The sequence below is a fragment of the Hyla sarda genome, chromosome 6, assembly GCF_029499605.1.
Source record: "Hyla sarda isolate aHylSar1 chromosome 6, aHylSar1.hap1, whole genome shotgun sequence".
NCBI classification, from domain to species: Eukaryota; Metazoa; Chordata; class Amphibia; order Anura; family Hylidae; genus Hyla; species Hyla sarda.
In genome coordinates, this window is record NC_079194.1 from 35,782,290 (window position 1) to 35,802,553 (window position 20,264).

The window sequence follows — 20,264 nt, forward strand, 5'->3', positions numbered from 1 at the left end:
TACAGCCTGTATGTAGAGGGGAACACTACAGCCTGTATATATAGAGGGGGAACACTACAGCCTGTATATATATATGGGAACACTACAGCCTATATATATATATGGGAACACTACAGCCTATATATATATATGGGAACACTACAGCCTATATATATATATATGGGAACACTACAGCCTGTATGTAGAGGGGGAACACTACAGCCTGTATGTAGAGGGGGACACTACAGCCTGTATGTAGAGGGGAACACTACAGCCTGTATATAGAGGGGGAACACTAGGAGGTTGCAGGAGCAGATTCTGAGCCAGTGGGACAGAGTCCCCGATTAATTAGACAATCAGATAGCCCTCTCAGACCAAGTAAAAAGATCCCTTCTCTGGTGGTTAGACCAAAAAAAAAAAAACTAGAAAAGGGTATCCCCTGGATAAAGGAAAACAAATTTATCCTGACCATGGGTGCAAGCCCCTGGGGGTGGGGGCGCACGGGGAGTCCCTAGTCCTACAGGGTCAGTGGAGTCGAGAGGCGTCCAGATAGTCTCAGTATCGGAGGGAGTTGAAGGCAGTCCTGTTCACCATTTCTCAATCCCTTCCCCTGGTTGCAGGAAAGGATCTGAATATATTGTCAGACAACTCCACGGTAGTAGCTTACCTGACTCATCAAGGGGGTACCAGGTCCCCCTATCTCGTGAGAACCTGTCACCATATCTTCAGATTGTCGGAAATTCATCTAAGTTCCATATTTGCTCTCCATTTAAAGGGATCCCAAAACTGCATTGCGGACTATCTCAGCAGACATCGCCTAAACCAGGGAGCATTGGGGTACTCCTCGGATAGACTTGTTCACATCCAGGGAGAACAGAAAACTGGAAAAGTTCTATTCCCTGTCCCCGACAGCATCTATCCCCCAGGGATGGTCTTTTTCCAGTGTTGGCGCCGGGGACTCCTTTATGCCTTCCCTCCAGTCAGGTTGCTCCCGAGGGCCTTGAGAAAGATCAGAGAAGACAGGGCGAGAGTAATAGTCATTGCCCCGTTCTGGCCCCGCACGGTTTGGTTCACATGGTTGAGAAAGATGTCAGTTACAACCCCTTGGATCCTCCTGGAAACCCCGAACCTTCTACGTAAGGGACCAGTTTTGTGTGCCGAAACCTCCAGTCTTCATCTGATGGCATGGCTGTTGAAAGGGGTATCCTAGAGCAAAGGGGTCTTTCAGATCGTGTGATCACTACTCTACTAGCAAGTAGAAAAAGGTAACATCTCAAATTTACTTAAAGGGGTACTCCCACCCTAAACATCTTATCCCCTATCCAAAGGATAGGGGATAAGATGTCTGATCTCGGGGGTCCCGCTGCTGGGGACCCCCGCAGTATCTCATGCGGCACCCACCTGTCTTTTGTGCGGAAGCGCTGGAGGGTCTGAGTCGCGACTACGGAAACGGAAGTCCGTGACATCAGGACTCCGTCCCCGTGTGACGTCACGCCCCCTCCCATAGTCTTGCATTGAGGGGACGGGCGTGACATCACACGGGGGCGGAGTCCTGACGTCACGGACTTCCGTTCCCGTAGTAGCAACTCAGACCCTCCAGCGCTTCCGCACAAAAGACAGGTGGGTGCCGCATGCAATACTGCGGGGGTCCCCAGCGGCGGGACCCCCTTGAGATCAGACATCTTATCCCCTATCCTTTGGCTAGGGGATAAGATGTCTAGGGTGGGAGTACTCCTTTAAGAACATGGAAAGCCTATGGTAGTTTTGTACAAGACCCTATTGATTTGCTTAGGTCCTCTGATACCTAAAAAATCCTAGATTTTCTGCAGGCGGGTCTAGATAAACATCTCAGACCTAGCACTTTAATGGTCTATTCACACGTACAGGATCCTGCACAGATTTGATGCGCAGGATTTTCTGCTGTAGATTTCAATGTAAACTAAATGACTGATCACAGCATCTAATCGGCAGTTACAGATCCTGCGCATCAAATCTGCGCAGGATCCTGTACGTGTGAATAGACCCTAAAGGTTCAAGTATGTGCCCTTAGTGCCCTCTTTGCTTATAAATTAGCCGATAATCCCTGGATAAAAAAAATTCTTAATGCAGCAGTTATGATGTCTCTGGTAGTAAAACCATCTATTCCCCCCTAGGATTTAAATATTGTCCTAAATAGTCTTACAAAAGCCCCATTAAAGCCATTGACTGAATTACCTTTAAAGGGGTACTCCTTGGAAAACTCTGTGGAAAACTTCCACTCCGTGGAAAACCTATTTTTTTTATTTTAATTTTTTTTAACTCCACTGGTGCCAGAAAGTTAAACAGATTTGTAAATTACTTCTATTAAAAAAAATCTTAACCCTTCCAGTACATTTTATGGGCTGTATACTACAGAGGAAATGCTTTTCTTTATGGATTTCTCAGATGTCACGACCACAGTGCTCTCTGCTGACATCTCTGTCCATTTTAGGAACTTTCCAGAGGAGCATATGTTTGCTATGGGGATTTTCTCCTACTCTGGACAGTTACTAAAATGGACATCAGAGAAATAGTAGTATAGTAGTATATAGCCCCTAAAAAGTACTGGAAGGACTAAGATTTTTTAATAGAAGTAATTTACAAGTCTGTTTAACTTTCTGGCACCAGTTGATTTAAAAAAAAAAAAAAAAAAATTCTACGGGAGTACCCCTTTTAAGGCTCAGCTCGGTTCACACTACAGAAGTTCCGCCTGCAATTCCGCTTTGAAATTGCAGGCGGAAATTCCTCTTGCTAAAATGTATAGTGTAGTGAGTGGGTTTTCGTTCACAAATTCACACTTTGGAATTTGTGAATGGAAAATCCACTTGGAAATTTCCGCCTGAAGAATGGCGTTGCTCATTCTTCAGGCGGAAATACTCGCGGAACACATTGCAGTCTATTGGAGACAGCAGTGTCCGCACGGTCCTAGCGCCGAGTACTCCGGCGCTTAGACATCTTATCCCCTATCCAAATCAGGCATCTTATCCCCTATCCTTTGGATAGGGGGATAAGATGTCTAAGCACCGGAGTACCCCTTTAAATCTGACTGGAGATGAAGATCTCTCATTCGGTCGTAAAGTACTCCAGTTCCCCTTTAAAGGGGTACTCCGGTGAAAAACTTTTATTTTTTTATTTAATTTTTTTTTTAAATGAACTGGTGCCAGAAAGTTAAACAGATTTGTAAATCACTTCTATTAAAAAAATCTTAATCCTTTCAATACTTATTAGCAGCTGTATGCTACAGAGGGAATTCTTCTTCTCTTTTTAAATTTCTTTTGTGCCTTGTCCACAGTGCTCTCTGCTGACACCTCTGTCCGGGTAAGAAACTGTCCAGAGCAGCATAGATTTGCTTTGGGGATCTTCTTCTGCTCTGGACAGTTCCTGATATGGGCATCAGGTGTCAGCAGAGAGCACTGTGGACAAGACATTCAAAAAGTATACTCTGTAGCATACAGCTGCTAATAGGTACTGGAAGGGTAAAGATTTTTTAATAGAAGTAATTTACAAATCTTTTAAACTTTCTGACACCAGTTGATTTAAAAAAATACAAATTTTCCACCGGAGTACCCCTTTATGGGTCTCTGGTCTGCAGTGATAGTGTTTCAGGGCATGCTGGTTGTTGTAGTCTTGTGGTAGCTTGAGAGTCATAGGTTAGGGATCAATGGTGTACACCACTGGTCTTCAACCTGCGGACTTCCAGATGTTGCAAAACTACAACTCCCAGCATGCCCGGACAGCCGTTGGCTGTCCGGGCATGCTGGGAGTTGTAGTTTTGCAACATCTGGAGGTCCGCAGGTTGAAGACCAATGGTGTACAGAATACTGTCACAATCTGTCATAGTTCTGCAACAGCTGGAGGGCCATAGAGAACACTGGTTACATATGTTTCATTCTGTATGTTAAGTAGGGGGGATGCCTAACCTTGCAGGGGCTGTTGTGTTGCACCTGCGGGCACCATTACTATCGGAGATTATTGATTATGACAGACCTGCTTCTTCAGGGGGCAAAAAAATAAAATAGGATGGTGGGAGCTACCCTTTAACATCAAAAAAAAGTTGCCTAAGGCTAAATTTCCACTTGTTTTTTTTTTTTCTGGCAGTTTTCGGAAAATTGAGCCAAAGCCAGAAGAGTATTCAAAAGAAATAGGACATATAAAAGGAAGGACTTATACTTCTCCTCCCTTATGGATCCACTTCTGACTTTGGCTCAAAAAACTGCAGTGGAAACTTAGCCTCATCGTTCACACTAGAGATGAGCGAACTTACAGTAAATTCGATTCGTCACGAACTTCTCGGCTCGGCAGTTGATGACATATCCTGCGTAAATTAGTTCAGCCTTCAGGTGCTCCGGTGGGCTGGAAAAGATGGATACAGTCCTAGGAAAGAGTCTCCTAGGACTGTATCCACCTTTTACAGCCCACCGGAGCACCTGCAGGAAAAGTCATCAACTGCCGAGCCGAGAAGTTCGTGACGAATCGAATTTACTGTAAGTTCGCTCATCTCTAGTTCACACGTTCAGGTTTGCCCTGACGCCAGATAAATGCGGGATTATTGTTTGCCGACGTCCGACAATGGAAACTATTGCGCCAATCTATAAGAATTCCTACCCTAGTATAATGCATGGTATCGATTAATAACATTTTATTGTAGCCGCGTGTCTGTATTGATCAGATGACGACATGTATGTCCGATGCCCTGTTGCCACCTGGTATGTTGGTACTTGGGCTCTGCACACTATATAGAAGGCTTGTTGGCTCCCGGGTCTCCTTCTGAGATCAGATTTCCATCTTCTGCCCTGTATGCTGCTCAGTTTCTCCATTGCATTGAAAGGGAGTGACCTAGCTGCCAAATAGTGAGCTGTTGTTGTTGATGTCATCAGTAGGATGAGGTGGCCTGTCTGCCAGATAGTGATCACGCCTTCACAGGGGGAGTAGTGGGTGGGGGACCCGGCAGGCAGCTGGGAGAGCTATTCCACCCTCCTCTTGTGTCTTCTCCGGCTGGGAAAGGGATACGGGCTGGATGTCATTTCCTTTGTTGCATTTGGTTGGGAAGGGTTCGGCTTCTGCTCTCGTATTGACTGGTGATTGTTCTGCACCCAAAATAGGATTGGGAAGGGGCCTCCAGTCCAGATGGGAGAGGCAGTCTGTTCAATTATTTATGGCACCATGTGCAAACCAGCCCCCCGCGCCGGTGACTGGGCGGCATCATGTGTGTGGCTCTGATAACGTTCCCCCGGGCAATGAAAGTGAAGTGCAGGCTGGTGGAAGCAGGTGCTGGCAGAATGATAGGACATCTATAGAGGGTACAGTCTTGGTAGGAGAGGGTCATTTTATTCATTTAGATCATAGGTGTCAAACTTGCAGCCCTCCAGCTGTTGCAAAACTACAACTCCCAGCATGCCCGGACAGCCAACGGCTGTCCGGGCATGCTGGGAGTTGTAGTTTTGCAACACCTAGAGGGCTGCACTTTTGCTGGGAGTAGTAGTTTTGTAACAGCTGGAGGGCTGTAAGTTTTCCACCTATGATTTAGATAGAAAGTTACTTCCAGGGCAGGTTCCATCATATCTTCTTAGGGTACATTCAGACGAGCGGACCCATAACGTATTTTACGCTGCGGATCCGCCGCTAAAGGACCGCTGCATAGTGGCTTTACATGTGCCTGCTCGGATCGGCAATACGCTGCTACGAGCAGACACACTGTAATGTGCGAGTTGCCGCGCATGCGCGGTGTACTCGCGGACATTGCGGCTGCTCCCACTTCTCCATGAGCTAGGCCGAGAGCTGCCGCGATGTGCGGGTATACTTGCATGCGCGTGGCGACTCGCACATTGCAGCGTGTCTGCTTGTAGCGGCGTATTGCTGCTCCGAGCAGGCACATGTAAAGCCACCATGCAGGGGTCCTTCGGCGGCGGATCCGCAGCGTAAAATACGCATGCTCAGTATACTCGCACATGGCGGCAGCTCTCGGCCTAGCTCATGGAGCAGGGGGAACGGCCGCGATGTGTGCTAGTACACCGCGCATGCGCAGGAACTTGTACATAGCAGTGTGTCTGCTCGTAGCGGCGTATTGCCTCTCCGAGCAGGCACATGTAGAGCCAGCATGCAGGGGTCCTTCAGCGGCGGATCTGCAGCGTAAAATATGCTGTGGGTCTGCTCGTGTGAACGTACCCTTACACTAGATAATAGTCAAAGGGGGGGGCTATTCAAAGAATTTAGTGCCACTTTTTTTTTTTTTTTTGCTTTAGCTGCGCCACATTTGCTTAAAATGTGGCGCACACTATTAGCGCCACATATTCAGGTATTTAGCACCTGATTTAGCATCCTGTTAGCCACTTTTTTTTTTTTTTAAAGGGGCATGGTTAGGCTTTGTGTGCTATTAGCACCCTATTTTCAAAGGTTTAGCACCACTTTCTGGCGCACAAAGTGTCGCAGCTAATACCAAGTATACCTGGTATTAAATGATTTGCTATTTGCCCCAAATTTTCAAAAGACAAAACACTTCTGAAAATGAGGTGCAGTTAAAGGGGAACTCTGGTGGAAACAAGTAGAAAACAAATGTTTTCAAACCAACTGGTGCCTGAAAGTTAAACAGATTTGTAAATTACTTCTATTAAAAAATCTTAATCCTTCCAGTACTTATTAGCTGCTGTATAAAACAGAGAAATTCATGAATTTCTTTTCTGTCAGACAACATTGCTCTCTACTGACTCCTCTGTCCGTGTCAGGAACTGTCCAGATTAGAATCATATCCCCATAGAAAACCTCTCTTGCTCTGGACAGTTCCTGACAGGGACAGAGGTGTCAGCAGAGAGCACTGTGGTCAGGCAGAAAAGAACTTCACAAATTTCTCTGTAGTATACAGCAGCTGATAAGTACTTAAAGGGTTAAGATTTTCAAATAGAAGTAATTTACAAATCTGTTTAACTTTCTTGCACCAGTTTATTTGAAAACACTTTTTTTCCACCGGAGTTCCCCTTTAACACTCTTTGAGGTGCAAAATAAAGAGCCCTAATAACTCAAGTCGAGTTTTGGAATATCTCCCCCCCCCCCCCCCCCCCCTAAGTGCCTGTAATAACATCTGAAACCAGAGAGCAATAGAAGAGCAAGTGCTCTGTCCATATAGCAGATGGGGGAGCCGAAACAGAACAAAGTCCTTCTCTTTGGTACTTGTTTTGGGCTTTTTGGTGTGTTTTTTTTGTTTTTTTTTGTTTTTTTTTTTGTGTAAACACTATGAAACCCTTAACCCCTTAAGGACTGAGCCCTTTTTCACCTTAAGGACTCGGCCATTTTTTGCAATTCTGACCACTGTCACTTTAAACATTAATAACTCTGGAATGCTTTTAGTTATCATTCTGATTCCGAGATTGTTTTTTCGTGACATATTCTACTTTAACTTCTTGGTGAAAAATCCCAAAATTTGATGAAAAATTTGAAAATTTTGCATTTTTCTAACTTTGAAGCTCTCTGCTTGTAAGGAAAATGGATATTCAAAATAAACTTTTTTTTATTCACATATACAATTTGTCTACTTTATATTTGCATCATAAAATTGATGAGTTTTTACTTTTGGAAGACACCATAGGGCTTCAAAGTTCCGCAGCAATTTTCCAATTTTTCACAAAATTTTGAAACTCGCTTTTTTTCAGGGACCAGTTCAGGTTTGAAGTGGATTTGAAGGGTCTTCATATTAGAAATACCCCATAAATGACCCCATTATAAAAACTGCACCCCCGAAAGTATTCAAAATGACATTCAGTAAGCGTTTTAACCCTTTAGGTGTTTCACAGGAATAGCAGCAAAGTGAAGGAGAAAATACACAATCTTCATTTTTTACACTCGCTTGTTCTTGTAGACCCAATTTTTGAATTTTTGCAAGGGGTAAAAAGGAGAAAATTTTTACTTGTATTTGAAACCCAATTTCTCTCGAGTAAGGACATACCGTACCTCATATTTCTATGTTAATTGTTCAGCGGGCGCAGTAGAGGGCTCAGAAGGGAAGGAGCGTCAAATGGTTTTTGGGGGGCATGTCACCTTTAGGAAGCCCCTATGGTGCCAGAACTGCAAAAAACCCCACATGGCATACCATTTTGGAAACTAGACCCCTCGGGGAACGTAACAAGGGGTAATGTGAACCTTAATACCCCACAGGTGATTCACGACTTTTGCATATGTAAAAAAAAAAAAAAAATTTTTTTACCTAAAATGCTTGGTTTCCCTAAAGTTTTACATTTTTTTAAAGGGTAATAGCAGAAAATACACCCCAAAATTTGAAGCCCAATTTCTCCCGATTCAGAAAACACCCCATATGGGGGTGAAAAGTGCTCTGCTGGCGCACTACAGGTCTCAGAAGAGAAGGAGTCACATTTGGCTTTTTTGAAGGAAATTTTGCTCTGGGGGCATGCCGCATTTAGGAAGCCCCTATGGTGCCAGGACCGCAAAAAATACCCACATGGCATACCATTTTGGAAACTAGACCCCTCGGGGAACGTAACAAGGGGTTAAGTGAACCTTTATACCCCACAGGCGTTTCACGACTATTGCATATGTAAAAAAAATAAAAAAAAATTTACCTAAAATGCTTCTTTTCCCAAAAACTTTACATTTTTAAAAAGGGTAAAAGCAGAAAATACCCCCCAAAATTTGAAGCCCAATTTCTCCCGAGTACGGCGATACCCCATATGTGACCCTTAACGGTTGCCTTGAAATACGACAGGGCTCCAAAGTGAGAGCGCCATGCGCATTTGAGGCCTAAATTAGGGATTGCATAGGGGTGGACATAGGGGTATTCTACGCCAGTGATTCCCAAACAGGGGGCCTCCAGCTGTTGCAAAACTCCCAGCATGCCTGGACAGTCAACGGCTGTCCGACAATACTGGGAGTTGTTGTTTTGCAACAGCTGGAGGCTCCGTTTTGGAAACCATGGCGTACCAGATGTTTTTCATTTTTATTGGGGAGGGGAGGGGGGCTGTGTAGGGGTATGTGTATATGTAGTGTTTTTTTACTTTTTATTTTATGTTTTGTTAGTGTAGTGTAGGGTTTTTAGGGTACAGTTGCACGGGCGGGGGTTCACAGTAGTTTATCGCTGGCAGTTTGAGCTGTTGCAGAAAATTTGCTGCAGCTCAAACTTGCAGCCCGATACTTACTGTAAGCCTCCGCCCATGTGAGTGTACCCTGGACATTCACATTGGGGGGGACCTCCAGCTGTTGCAAAACTAAAACTCCCAGCATGCGCTGACAGACTGTACATGCTGAGTTTTAGTTTTGCAACAGCTGTAGGCACACTGGTTATGTATCACGGAGTTTGTGACCTTACTCAGTGTTTCAAAACCAGTGTGCCTCCAGCTGTTGCAAAACTACAACTCCCAGCATGTACGGTGCATGGTGTAAGGTGACTGCTGGGAGTTGTAGTTTGCAACTGCTGGAGGCACACCGGTCGTGAAACACTGAGTTAGGTTAAAAAAAAAAACTCTAAGTTTCACAACCAGTGTGCCTTCAGCTGTTGCAAAACTACAACTCTCAGCAGTCACCGACAGCAAACGGGCATGCTGGGAGTTGTAGTTATGCAACCAGCAGATGCACCACTACAACTCCCAGCATGCACTTTAGCTGTTTGTGCAAGCTGGGAGTTGTAGTTATACAACAGCTGAAGGTACACTTTTCCATAGAAATAATGTGCCTCCAGCTGTTGCAAAACCATAAGTCCCAGCATGCCCATAAGGGAATGCTGGGAGTTGTGGTGGTCTGCCTCCTGCTGTTGCATAACTACAGCTCTCAGCATGCCCTTTTTGCATGCTGGGAGCTGTTGCTAAGCAACAGCAGGAGGCTGTAACTCACCTCCTGCTGTTGCTTCATCGCTGGACTGTCCCTCGCCGCCGCCGCCGTCGCTCCTGGGGCCCCGATCCCAACATGGACGCCGGGGATCGGGGTCCCCAGCACCCGGGGTCGTCTTCCCGCACCCGCTCACGCCCTCCGGAAGAGGGGCGGAGCGGGTGCGGGAGTGACGCCCGCAGCAGGCGCCCTGATTGGTCGGCCGGTAATCCGGCCGACGAATCAGGGCGATCGTGAGGTGGCATCAGTGCCACCTCACCCCTGCAGGTTCTGGCTGTTCGGGGCCGTCAGAGACGGCCCCGAACAGCCAGTAATTCCGGGTCACCGGGTCACTGGAGACCCGATTGACCCGGAATCGCCGCAGATCGCTGGACTGAATTGTCCAGCGATCTGCGGCGATCGCCGACATGGGGGGGGCATAATGACCCCCCTGGGCGATATGCCGGGATGCCTGCTGAACGATTTCAGCAGGCATCCGGCTCCGGTCCCCAACCGGCTAGCGGTGGGGGCCGGAATTCCCACGGGCGTATGGATACGCCCTCGGTCCTTAAGGACTCGGGATGCAGGGCGTATCCATACGCCCTGCGTCCTTAAGAGGTTAAATTGCACGCAAACAATCTGTAATAGAAAATCCTACATAAAATGCCCCAGAAAGCAACAAAAAAAAAATGCTTGAAATTTTGCGGCTCATTTGCTTGAATCTTTGAATTCCATGATTTTCATGACAAAAATACATCAGAATAAAACCAGGTACTAATGTTTATTTTTTTTTATTTTTTTTTTTACAAAAGCTACAAAAACAGCACAATAAAGATTCTTAAAGCATAAAAAACTAAAAGCTGGCCACCGCTGCTTCTAACAAAAAAAAACAAAAAAACTTTCTAAATTATATCTTAGTTATATACCTTGTATCTTTTTAAAAAAAATGTCTGTACTGTAAGCAAATAAAGGCTCAGTTGCCCCCTTGACTTGTATGGACCTTCTGTGTCTTGATTAATCTGGGTCCGTCCCTGGTCTGTTTTGTTTGATGTCATTTTTGCTAGTGCTGAAACTGCAATGGGAGTATCAAGTCAAAGGAGAAGATGTGGGGCTACGGCCCGGGGAGTGAGGATTTGGGCACTTGCTATAGTGAAGTCAACTGATGGGTACCTGCCACAATTGGGCCTACCTGTTGGGCGCTTCCTCGGATGGAGCCTCCCTCATGGGCACTTGCTGTGCTGGAGCCTACCTGATGGGCACTTGCCGAGTTGAAGCCTACTTGTTTGTCATGATGAAGCCCGCCGGATGGGATTTTGCCGTGATGGACCCGACCTGATGGGCCCTTGCTGTGGTGGAGGCTGTCTGATGGGCACTTGCTGTGGTGGAGCCCCTCTGATTGTCATAATTGAGCCTGCCTGATGGGATTTTGTCATGGTGGTGCCCACCTCATGGGCACTTGCCGTGGTGAAGCCCACCTGATTGTCATGGTTAAAGGGGTACTCCAGGGAAGTTAAGAAAAATAAAAATGCCCCAAAGCCACTACAATACCCATTCTGTGTCCCCTGTAGTTGTCCATGTGGTTTTGGCATCTCCTTTTGGCCCTTGATGTATCCTAAATATTTTTTCCTTGTTTGCAGCACAGACTACAACTCCCAGAAGTCAGTGCAGCTCTGTGTAATGGCTGCCAGCCAATTGCTTTCACTATATGTGTGCATGCTTATATTGCAGCTCACACACACTTATTGTCTTTTCTTTGTCTATCCTTCCTCCAGCAATAAATCATGCTGTACTCTGAATGGCAGCAGTCAGTGATTAGATCTTCAGCAGGTAAACAGCAGTTGTGACTGAGAATCTTTACTGCTTTTCTCTCACAGCTCACAAGCTCTCATACAGGGAGGAGAGGGGAGGTGTGGCTGTACAGCCAAAGCTCTAGACCAGTGGTCTCCAACCTGCGGACCTCCAGATGTTGCAAAACTACAAATCCCAGCATGCCCGGACAGCCGTTGGCTGTCCGTGCATGCTGGGAGTTGTAGTTTTGCAACATCTGGAGGTCCACAGGTTGGAGACCACTGCTCTAGACCAAACAGAAATCAGGTGGTGTTTTCCTGAAGGGTGGGGGGCTAGTCTCAGTGAGGGGTTTACACAAAGACCATGTGGATTTGAGAATTACATTTTTCTCTCATTTCCTGCCTGTAAGTGACAGCTGGAAGAGGGAAACTACTGTGTATAGCTAATGAATGATATATAGACAAATACATAGGTTGGACAGAGGAAAAGGATGGGCTATGGGTTTAGTTCCCCGGAGTACCCCTTTAAGCCCACCTGATGGGCACTTTGCCATGCTTGAACCTGCCTGATGGGCACATGCCAGGATGGAGCCCATCTGATTGGCACTGCCAGCCCCCTTGCTGCTGCTGCTGCTGTTGTTGTTAAAGAAAAGACACTGATAGATTCCAATTCAGGTAATCTTTTGGGATAGACTATAGGAGCGGCCAGTTGTATGTGGCAAAATTGTGACGGCCATATTGTCCCCATGCAGCTGACTCTTCGTGGCCTTAGCCTTACATTCTGAGTTTTGCAAATTTAAAGTCTAACACTTGCACATAATTACAATTGGGGCGAGTGCACAGGGATCTGCTAGGCAAAGTATTATCTAATAAAAACCAAACCAGATAAATAGATGGGTGTGTGGGGTTTGGTGGTCTCTCTGGTCAGTGGTTGGTGGTGCTGAGCTGTTGTAGTGCAGCAGAGCCTCGGCCAGCTGTATAGCAGGTAGAGCCCAGTAGTATATCTCCTTTGTGTATGAGCCCCGGTGCCTCCTCTTTGGTTTCCGACCTCCATTGTGCGGATTGTTTACGGTATCCCTGTCGCACAGATGACAGAACAACGGCTGAATTCCTGCACTGTCACTTCTTACAAGGCGTCACATAGCAACACCTGACAGTGCACTGTATATACACACTATATACTGAGCATATAGGACACATTGGAGGAAGGGGGCTGTTAATTATATGTAGAACATTTTTTTCCTCCTTATTTCAGGGTCTTATTTTGTGTCTTTGTTATAGATGAAGAAACGTATAAATCTAGAGCAGTGGTTTTTAACCTTGTTGGAGGTACTGAACCCCACCAGTCTCATATGCGCATTCACCGAACCCCTCTTAATTGGAAAAATAAAATATGATTTTTTCACATTCAAAACATAGGAGGTATATATTTAAGTATATATTTATACATAGGTGCACAAAATGAACAAAACCATTAAGACACATTAGGCGCAGGCAGTGTTCCCCCACACATTAGGCGCAGGCAGTGTTCCCCCACAGACATACAGCCTCCAGCCATATACAGTGTATGCCTGTGTACTGCCCACTTCAGTGCTCCGACCACAGCTCCGGCTATAGCAGTAGGTCCCGGGACCGGTGGTCGGAGCACCGAAAATGACGTGCTGCTGGTCACTTACCAAGCTGGCCAGCGCCAGTCTTCCTCCTTCTCGGTCCTCGGCACCTTTGTTTCTATGGGCGCACGCACGGGACGTCAGTGACGTCCCGGCGTGCGCTATTTCCCGGCAGCCCTGCGTTTTTAAACTTAATGCGGGGCCGCAGGGAGTTTATAGTGATGGGGGGGGGGGATTGCCCCGTCTCTACAGGACGGGCAAACACCGGCTCTGCTCGGGGCCCCAAGCAATTGCTTGGTTTGCCTGTCCTGTTGCGACCTCCCCCGCCGAACCCCCGGGACTGAGTCACTACTGAACCCCTGGGGTTCGATAGAACCCAGGTTAAGAACCACTGATCTAGAGAAAATAATTTGGGAGACTAAGATTACATGCATCAGTTCAGACTGAGCTAATCTCCTAAAGACTGTCCTAATCTCTTAAATCAGTATTTTTTTCCAACCAAGGTGCCTCCATCTGTTGCAAAACTACAGCTCCCATCATCCCCGGAGTTGTAGCTTTGCAACAGCTGGAGGCACCCTAGTTGTGGAACACTGTCTTAAGTGATAAAATAGTCTGTCTGTCGGGGTCTCTGTCTGTCTGTCGGGGTCTCTGTCTGTCTGTCGGGGTCTCTGTCTGTCTGTCTTCACCTCTCCCAGGGGGCCTCCAGCTGTTGCAAAACTACCACTCCCCAGCATGCCTGTACAGCCTTTGTCATCAGCTGCAGACACTCTGGTTGGGAACCACTGCCCTAGACGCACTGCTGAGCATTGTTGTAAGTAACATATCATGTAGCTGTCAGGATATGATGGGAGTTGTAATTTTTGCAACTGCTGCAGAGCCACAGGTTGGAGACCACTTGTCCACACGATACACTTACAGTCTGTCAGCGCATGATGGGAGTTGTGGTTTTTCAACACCTTGGGGATCTAAAGGATCATTATCAGACATGATGGATGATGCAGTGGATCTTGTAGATATGCGGCCGCTGATGCTCCTCCGGTATTAGCCACATATACTTTACCTTACAGTGATGACTTATTTGGCAGTGAGCCAGTTAATCCTATAAATTTGTGTAGGACCTGAGGTCTTATTCTCCACGTTCACACCCAGGTAGAGACGCTATATAAACGTATAGGGAGGCGGTGGCAGGGTGTGCGTGGCTTCCAGGCTATATTCTCTCATCTTGTCATTTATGGCCGGCGTCCCAGAGCCCTTTACACATCGTAATCCTAAAGATTTTTTTCTTCTATTTTCTTTCATAAACTTCAATCATTTGTGTAGGCGACGCCCCGTAAGACTAGTGCTAGAATAGAGCTGCCATGTTTGTGTCCATGAGTGGCATAAGGCAGGGTCTCAGCAGCAGGTCCCCCGCGATCAGAAATCTTATCCCCTATCCTTTGGATAGGGGATAAAATGTTTTTGCCCGGAATACCCCTTTAAGTTAAGTCTTAAAGAGACTTGATAAAGAGCAGCACGCTCTCGAAACGCGTCGTCTACTGTACAATAAAATAATCTTAACCCTTAAATCCACGGTTCCCGTGGTTTCCTACTACCAGCGGCGTGCGCCGGTGCATGCACTATTTCTTCCGTTCTTTCTCCCGTCACAAAATAAGGTCCGTTTTTAATAACTGGCTATCACGGGTTAAAACGGATAATGTAAAAATCCCATAGACTATAATGGGATTTTGTAACAGCCATTTAATGGCCGATTTTTAAGGGTTTCCAGAACAGAACATTATAACGGATCTTTAAAACGGATGAATTAATAGCGTGAAAGGAGCCTAATGTAATTGCTTTGTACTTTTCACAGAATGAGTAAATCTGGGGTATGTGGAGCCAGGACCAAGCAATACAATTAATAGGGATAATCAGAAGACCCCTTGGGAACGCTATCTCTGCCCTCTGTGTCCCATATGGGATAATGTAAAAATGCTGGCGTTGTGATCTTTTCACATTGGGGGAGATTTATCAAAACCTGTGCAAAGGAAAAGTTGCCCAGTTGTCCATAGCAACCAATCAGATCGTTTCTTTCATTTTGCAGAGGCCTAGTTAAAAATGAAAGCAGCGATCTGATTGGTTGTTATGGGCAACTGGTCAACTTTTCCTCTGGACAGGTTTTGATAAATCTGGGCCTATGGGGGACATTTATCAAAACCTGTCCAGAGGCAAAGTTGACCAGTTGCCCATAGCAACCAATCAGATTGCTTCTTTCCTTTTTGAAAAGGCCTCAGAAAAATGAAAGAAGCGATCTGATTGGTTGCTATGGGCAACTGGTCAACTTTGCCTCTGGACAGGTTTTGATAAATCTCCCTCTTAGTGTTTCTAGTTCTTTTAAAGAGCAGAAAGCATAAGATGGATAAAATCAGTCAACTATGTCATTTGTAAAGATCTCCAATTACGTTATCTCTATAGCGGTGTTTCCCAACCAGGGTGCCTCCAGATATTGCAAAATTACAACTCCCAGCATGCCCGGACAGCCTTTGGCTGTCCGGGCATGCTGGGAGTTGTAGTTTTGAGACATCCCGCGACACCCTGGTTGGGAAAGTAGGAGGAGTCGGCAATCGTCTCTGTGGCGTGGTGCATATGCAGTAGGTAGAAGAAATCCCGGCACTCACAAGCAGATGCTGAATCACCTAAAATGTTTATTCACAAAAACATGCATATAGCAAAGTAGCGGCTCGCAGGACGCGTTTCGGCCGAAATGTGTCCTGCGAGCCGCTACTTTGCTATATGCATGTTTTTGTGAATAAACATTTAAGCTGATTTAGCATCTGCTTGTGAGTGTCGGGATTTCTTCTACCTACCCCTGGTTGGGAAACGCTGCTCTATAGTAACATTACTAGGAATGCAACCTCATTAAAGATGTTTTTCTTTTTATTTTATTTTTTTCTTTTGCTTTCTGTAGATCAATAAGTTGCTTCATCCATGACTGATCTTTTTTTTCTTTTTTTTTTCCAGACCATCACCATGACGGCTGAAGAGACTGTGAATGTTAAAGAAGTCGAAATCACAAAGCTGATTTTAGATTTCCTCCATGCCAAGAAGCTGCACATCAGCATGCTGGCCCTGGAGAAGGAGAGCGGGGTGATCAATGGTCTCTATTCAGATGACATGCTTTTTCTCAGGTCTGTTAGAATATGGAAGTTTTTAATTGTTTCTATATATTTTTTTTCTTTACACACACACGCGCAGGCACACGCGCAGGCACACGCGCACACGCGCACACGCACACACACACACACACGCGCGCACACGCACACGCACGCACACACACACACACACACACACACACACACACACACATATATATATTTATTCTCAACAATACGCTACAAAAATGTAAGTGGTTGTCTGGCAAAAAGTGTTTTTCTAAAAACATGGGCAGGTTGCCTGCTTAAACCCTTCCCGCCCTAGGACGTATGCATACGTCCTAGTTGCTGACATGTTTGCACAACTGGACATATCCATATGTCCTAGCGATCTCCTGCAGGCTGGAGCAGCAGAGCACTGATAACACTGATCAATGCTATGCTATGACATAGCATTGAACAGTAAATGCAATCAGTAGATTGCACGGTATAGCGTCCCATGGGGGCTAATAAAGATAGTAAATAGAAATATAAATAAATAAAATAAACTGAATAAGCCCCTCCTCTAATAAGTTTGAATTACCCCCCCCCCATTTCCCATTTTTTAAAATAAAATAATGTACCGTAATAAAAAAATTAAAATAATCATATTATGGTATTGGTACCATAATTCTATGGTCCCTCCCATTGAGGGGGCAGGGCGTGACATCACGATACTCTGGCCCCGTGGTCGTAACCCTTCATACTCGGAGCCTCCAGCGCTTCGGGGAGCTCACAAAGGTGGGTGCGGAATGAGAAATTGCAGAGGTCCCCAGCGGCGGGATCCTGCGATCAGACATCTTATCCTCTATCCTTTGGATAGGGGATAAGATGTCTTAGGGCAGGAGTACCCCTTTAAGGGGTTAAGCAGACAACCCTGCCATGTTAAAAATAAAATAAATATATATATACTTTTAATTGGAAAACTCCTTTTAAAGTGAATTCCTCCTTGGAATCATTTAAAGGTTGAATAGAGAATTGCAATAGATATCACCAGTTACAGTCCCCAATATTAGATGGATGGGGGTCTGACTCTCCCACCGATCAACTAACTAAAGGGGCCACTGTGCTCTGATGAGAGATGCAACCTATTCATTGTTTACCCGACATATCGCTGTACATTTTATAGTGGCTGTGCCTGGTACTACATGTGGCTCAGTCCCATTCATGTGAATGAGGCTCAGCATCAGTACCTGCATCTCTCCTTGGAGCGCCGCTGTGGTCAGCTGATGGGTAGGGATGCTGGCAGTTGGGCTCGTAATCTAAAAGGAATGGTCTATTTTAGTGTTTTACAACCGATGTGCCTCCAGCTGTTGCAAAACGACAACTTTAGGCTGTCTGGGCATACTGGAAGTTGTAGTTTTGCAACAACTGGAGGCATCCGGGTTGGAAAACACTGGTCTGGTATAAGAAGCCATCTATATGAGGGTCCCAAAAAGATGAGACTGCATTGTGTCTGGACTATACTTTGTTTATCCACGAGATTAACAATATTCTCCAAAAAGTACTTAATCCAATGTATACCCTCAGGGCGAGGACCTATGTAGCACCCACAGCTGGGACTGACAAGATGCTGTTACAATTTTACATTTTCAAACATAGGGATTTTTAGTTCCCCCCCCCCCCCCCTTATTTTTGTTCTGATATCACTGATTTTAATATAGGTTAATGGGTTTCTGCAGCTGCAGAATTGGGTTTGTCCGATATTCATGTGTATGGCCGCTTTAGCAGGTAGTGGTCCATTCTCAAAGTGTCAGATTTACAAGAACATCAAATAGACTGTACATAAGGATATAATTATTTACTGTCATAAAGTTGGAAGAGGGAAAGCAGATGAATGTCTGGTGATCAATGGTAATGTAATCTGATGTTTCTTCACTGTCTGGCAGTGTCTAATCTTTTGTTTGATAATCCTCAGGCAATTGATCCTTGATGGTCAATGGGATGAGGTCCTGCAGTTTATCCAACCACTGGAGTGTATGGACAAATTTGACAGAAAAAGGTAAATTCAATAGGTAAAGAAATGGTCTGTTGGGTGTATGGATGCATGTTCTTGTGTAGTTAAAGGGGTACTCCCGTGGAAAACTTATTTTTATTTTTATTTTTTTTTAAATCAACTGGTGCCAGAAAGTTAAAGATTTGTAAATTACTTCTATTATAAAAATCTTAATCCTTCCATTACTTTTTAGTGGCTGTATACTACAGAAGAAATGCTTTTCTTTTTGGATTTCTCTGATGTCACAACCACAGTGCTCTTTGCTGACCTCTGCTGTCCATTTTAGGAACTGTCCGGAGCAGGAGAAAATCCTCATAGCAAACATATGCTGCTCTGGACAGTTCCTAAAATGGACAGCAGAGGTCAGCAGAGAGCACTGTGGTCGTGACAACAGAGAAATCCAAAAAGAAAAGCATTACCTCTGTAGCATACAGCCCATAAAATGTATTGGAAGGATTAAGATTTTTTAATAGAAGAAATTTACAAATCTGTTTAACTATCTGGCACCAGTTGATTTAAAAAAAAAAAAAAAAAAAGTTTTCCACGGGAGTACCCCTTTAAGCATTACATAATATCTATAATATCAATATTATTTGTTTTTTTGCCAATTATCTACACATGATATAGATACACCAATAATGATTGTGGGCTTTAGGTGTATTACTCTACACATGTATATGTGAAATATATACATTACAAGTAGCCCTATGTTTGCATCTTGAGTATATAGACACATTATAAGTAGCTATATTTATAGACATAAATGTTTTGATCTCCTCAGGTTCCGGTACATTGTTCTAAAGCAGAAGTTTTTGGAAGCGCTGTGTGTGAATAATGCAATGTCAGCAGAAGAGGAGCCACAGCATGTAAGATATAAATGAGCTCACAATGTAGGTTTCTCCTAGAGCTGCCCTTGGGACACACGTTCTTCTCTCTTCAGCATTTGCTTCTTCTGTTCCATAGTAATTACTTATGCAATGTTCTATTTAAAAAAAAAAAGAAAGAACTAGAAGCGATTTCATATTCCTTAAGAAGCCGACGGATAAAATATTTATGCAAATTCCGCCCACATATTTTCTTTTTACATCCCACGTGCAGCCTCTTGTAAACGGGTGTTTGAATAGCAAAAAAAACACCTGATGCACTGATACTGCTATTCATTGTAAGGCTAAATGTCCAGCGCAGAATAGATGCAAAACAAAGATCCTTTATTATTTAATTTTATTATTAATAGATGTGACGCATTTCAGGTGTCTTAAAAATAAACACCCTTAGTCATACTAGATACAAAGCATAAAACAGGTTTCTTAAATAGGGGTAACATGGTAGGAAACAGGTGTCTGAAACCTAAGCATGCGGTCACCCTTTACATGTTAAAAAGCTCCATACAAAAAGCAAAATCAAAAAATGATACTGAGCGAAAATATAATACAGTATATCAAACATTTCTCAAGATATCAAATGCCTATTAGATCAATACGAAGTGGACAGGAAAAAGAGGGGAATTGGGTGGAGCGCTTCTGCTTGTAAATAACAGGACTAAAACGCCACGGTTTCACAGGACAAAAAATTTGAGATAGAAATAGGCAACGCGTTTCGGCGCTAACAAGCGCCTTCCTCAGGTCCACAGAGATCAAGCAAGTGCGTCCTGGAGATGTTTGCTGTGCAGCGGTGGTGTCTCCAGGATGCACTTGCTTGATCTCTGTGGACCTGATGAAGGAGCTTGTTAGTGCCGAAACGCGTTGTCCTATTTCTATCTCAATAAATTTTTTGTCCTGTGCAACCGTGGTGTTTTAGTCCTGTTCTTTACAAGCAGAAGCACTCCACCCATTTCTCCTCTCTTTCCTGTCCACTTCGCATTCACATTTCCGTACCCTTGGGGATATGGAAAAAGGGAAAGTGA

The 20,264-nt window shown here is 44.8% G+C and overlaps 1 protein-coding gene across 4 annotated transcripts in view; it reads left to right on the plus strand.

Moving 5' to 3' along the window:
• The window catches only part of WDR47 (WD repeat domain 47), an 85,431-nt gene that overhangs the window by 14,751 nt on the left and 50,416 nt on the right, over nucleotides 1-20,264 (plus strand). For all 4 annotated transcript variants that reach the window (XM_056523490.1, XM_056523489.1, XM_056523491.1 and 1 more), the window contains exons 2-4: nucleotides 16,196-16,362; nucleotides 18,284-18,367; nucleotides 19,143-19,227. In XM_056523490.1, the coding sequence (XP_056379465.1) occupies nucleotides 16,205-16,362; nucleotides 18,284-18,367; nucleotides 19,143-19,227 (327 nt within the window). In that variant the 5' untranslated portion in view covers nucleotides 16,196-16,204. The remainder of the gene's footprint in view (nucleotides 1-16,195; nucleotides 16,363-18,283; nucleotides 18,368-19,142; nucleotides 19,228-20,264) is intronic.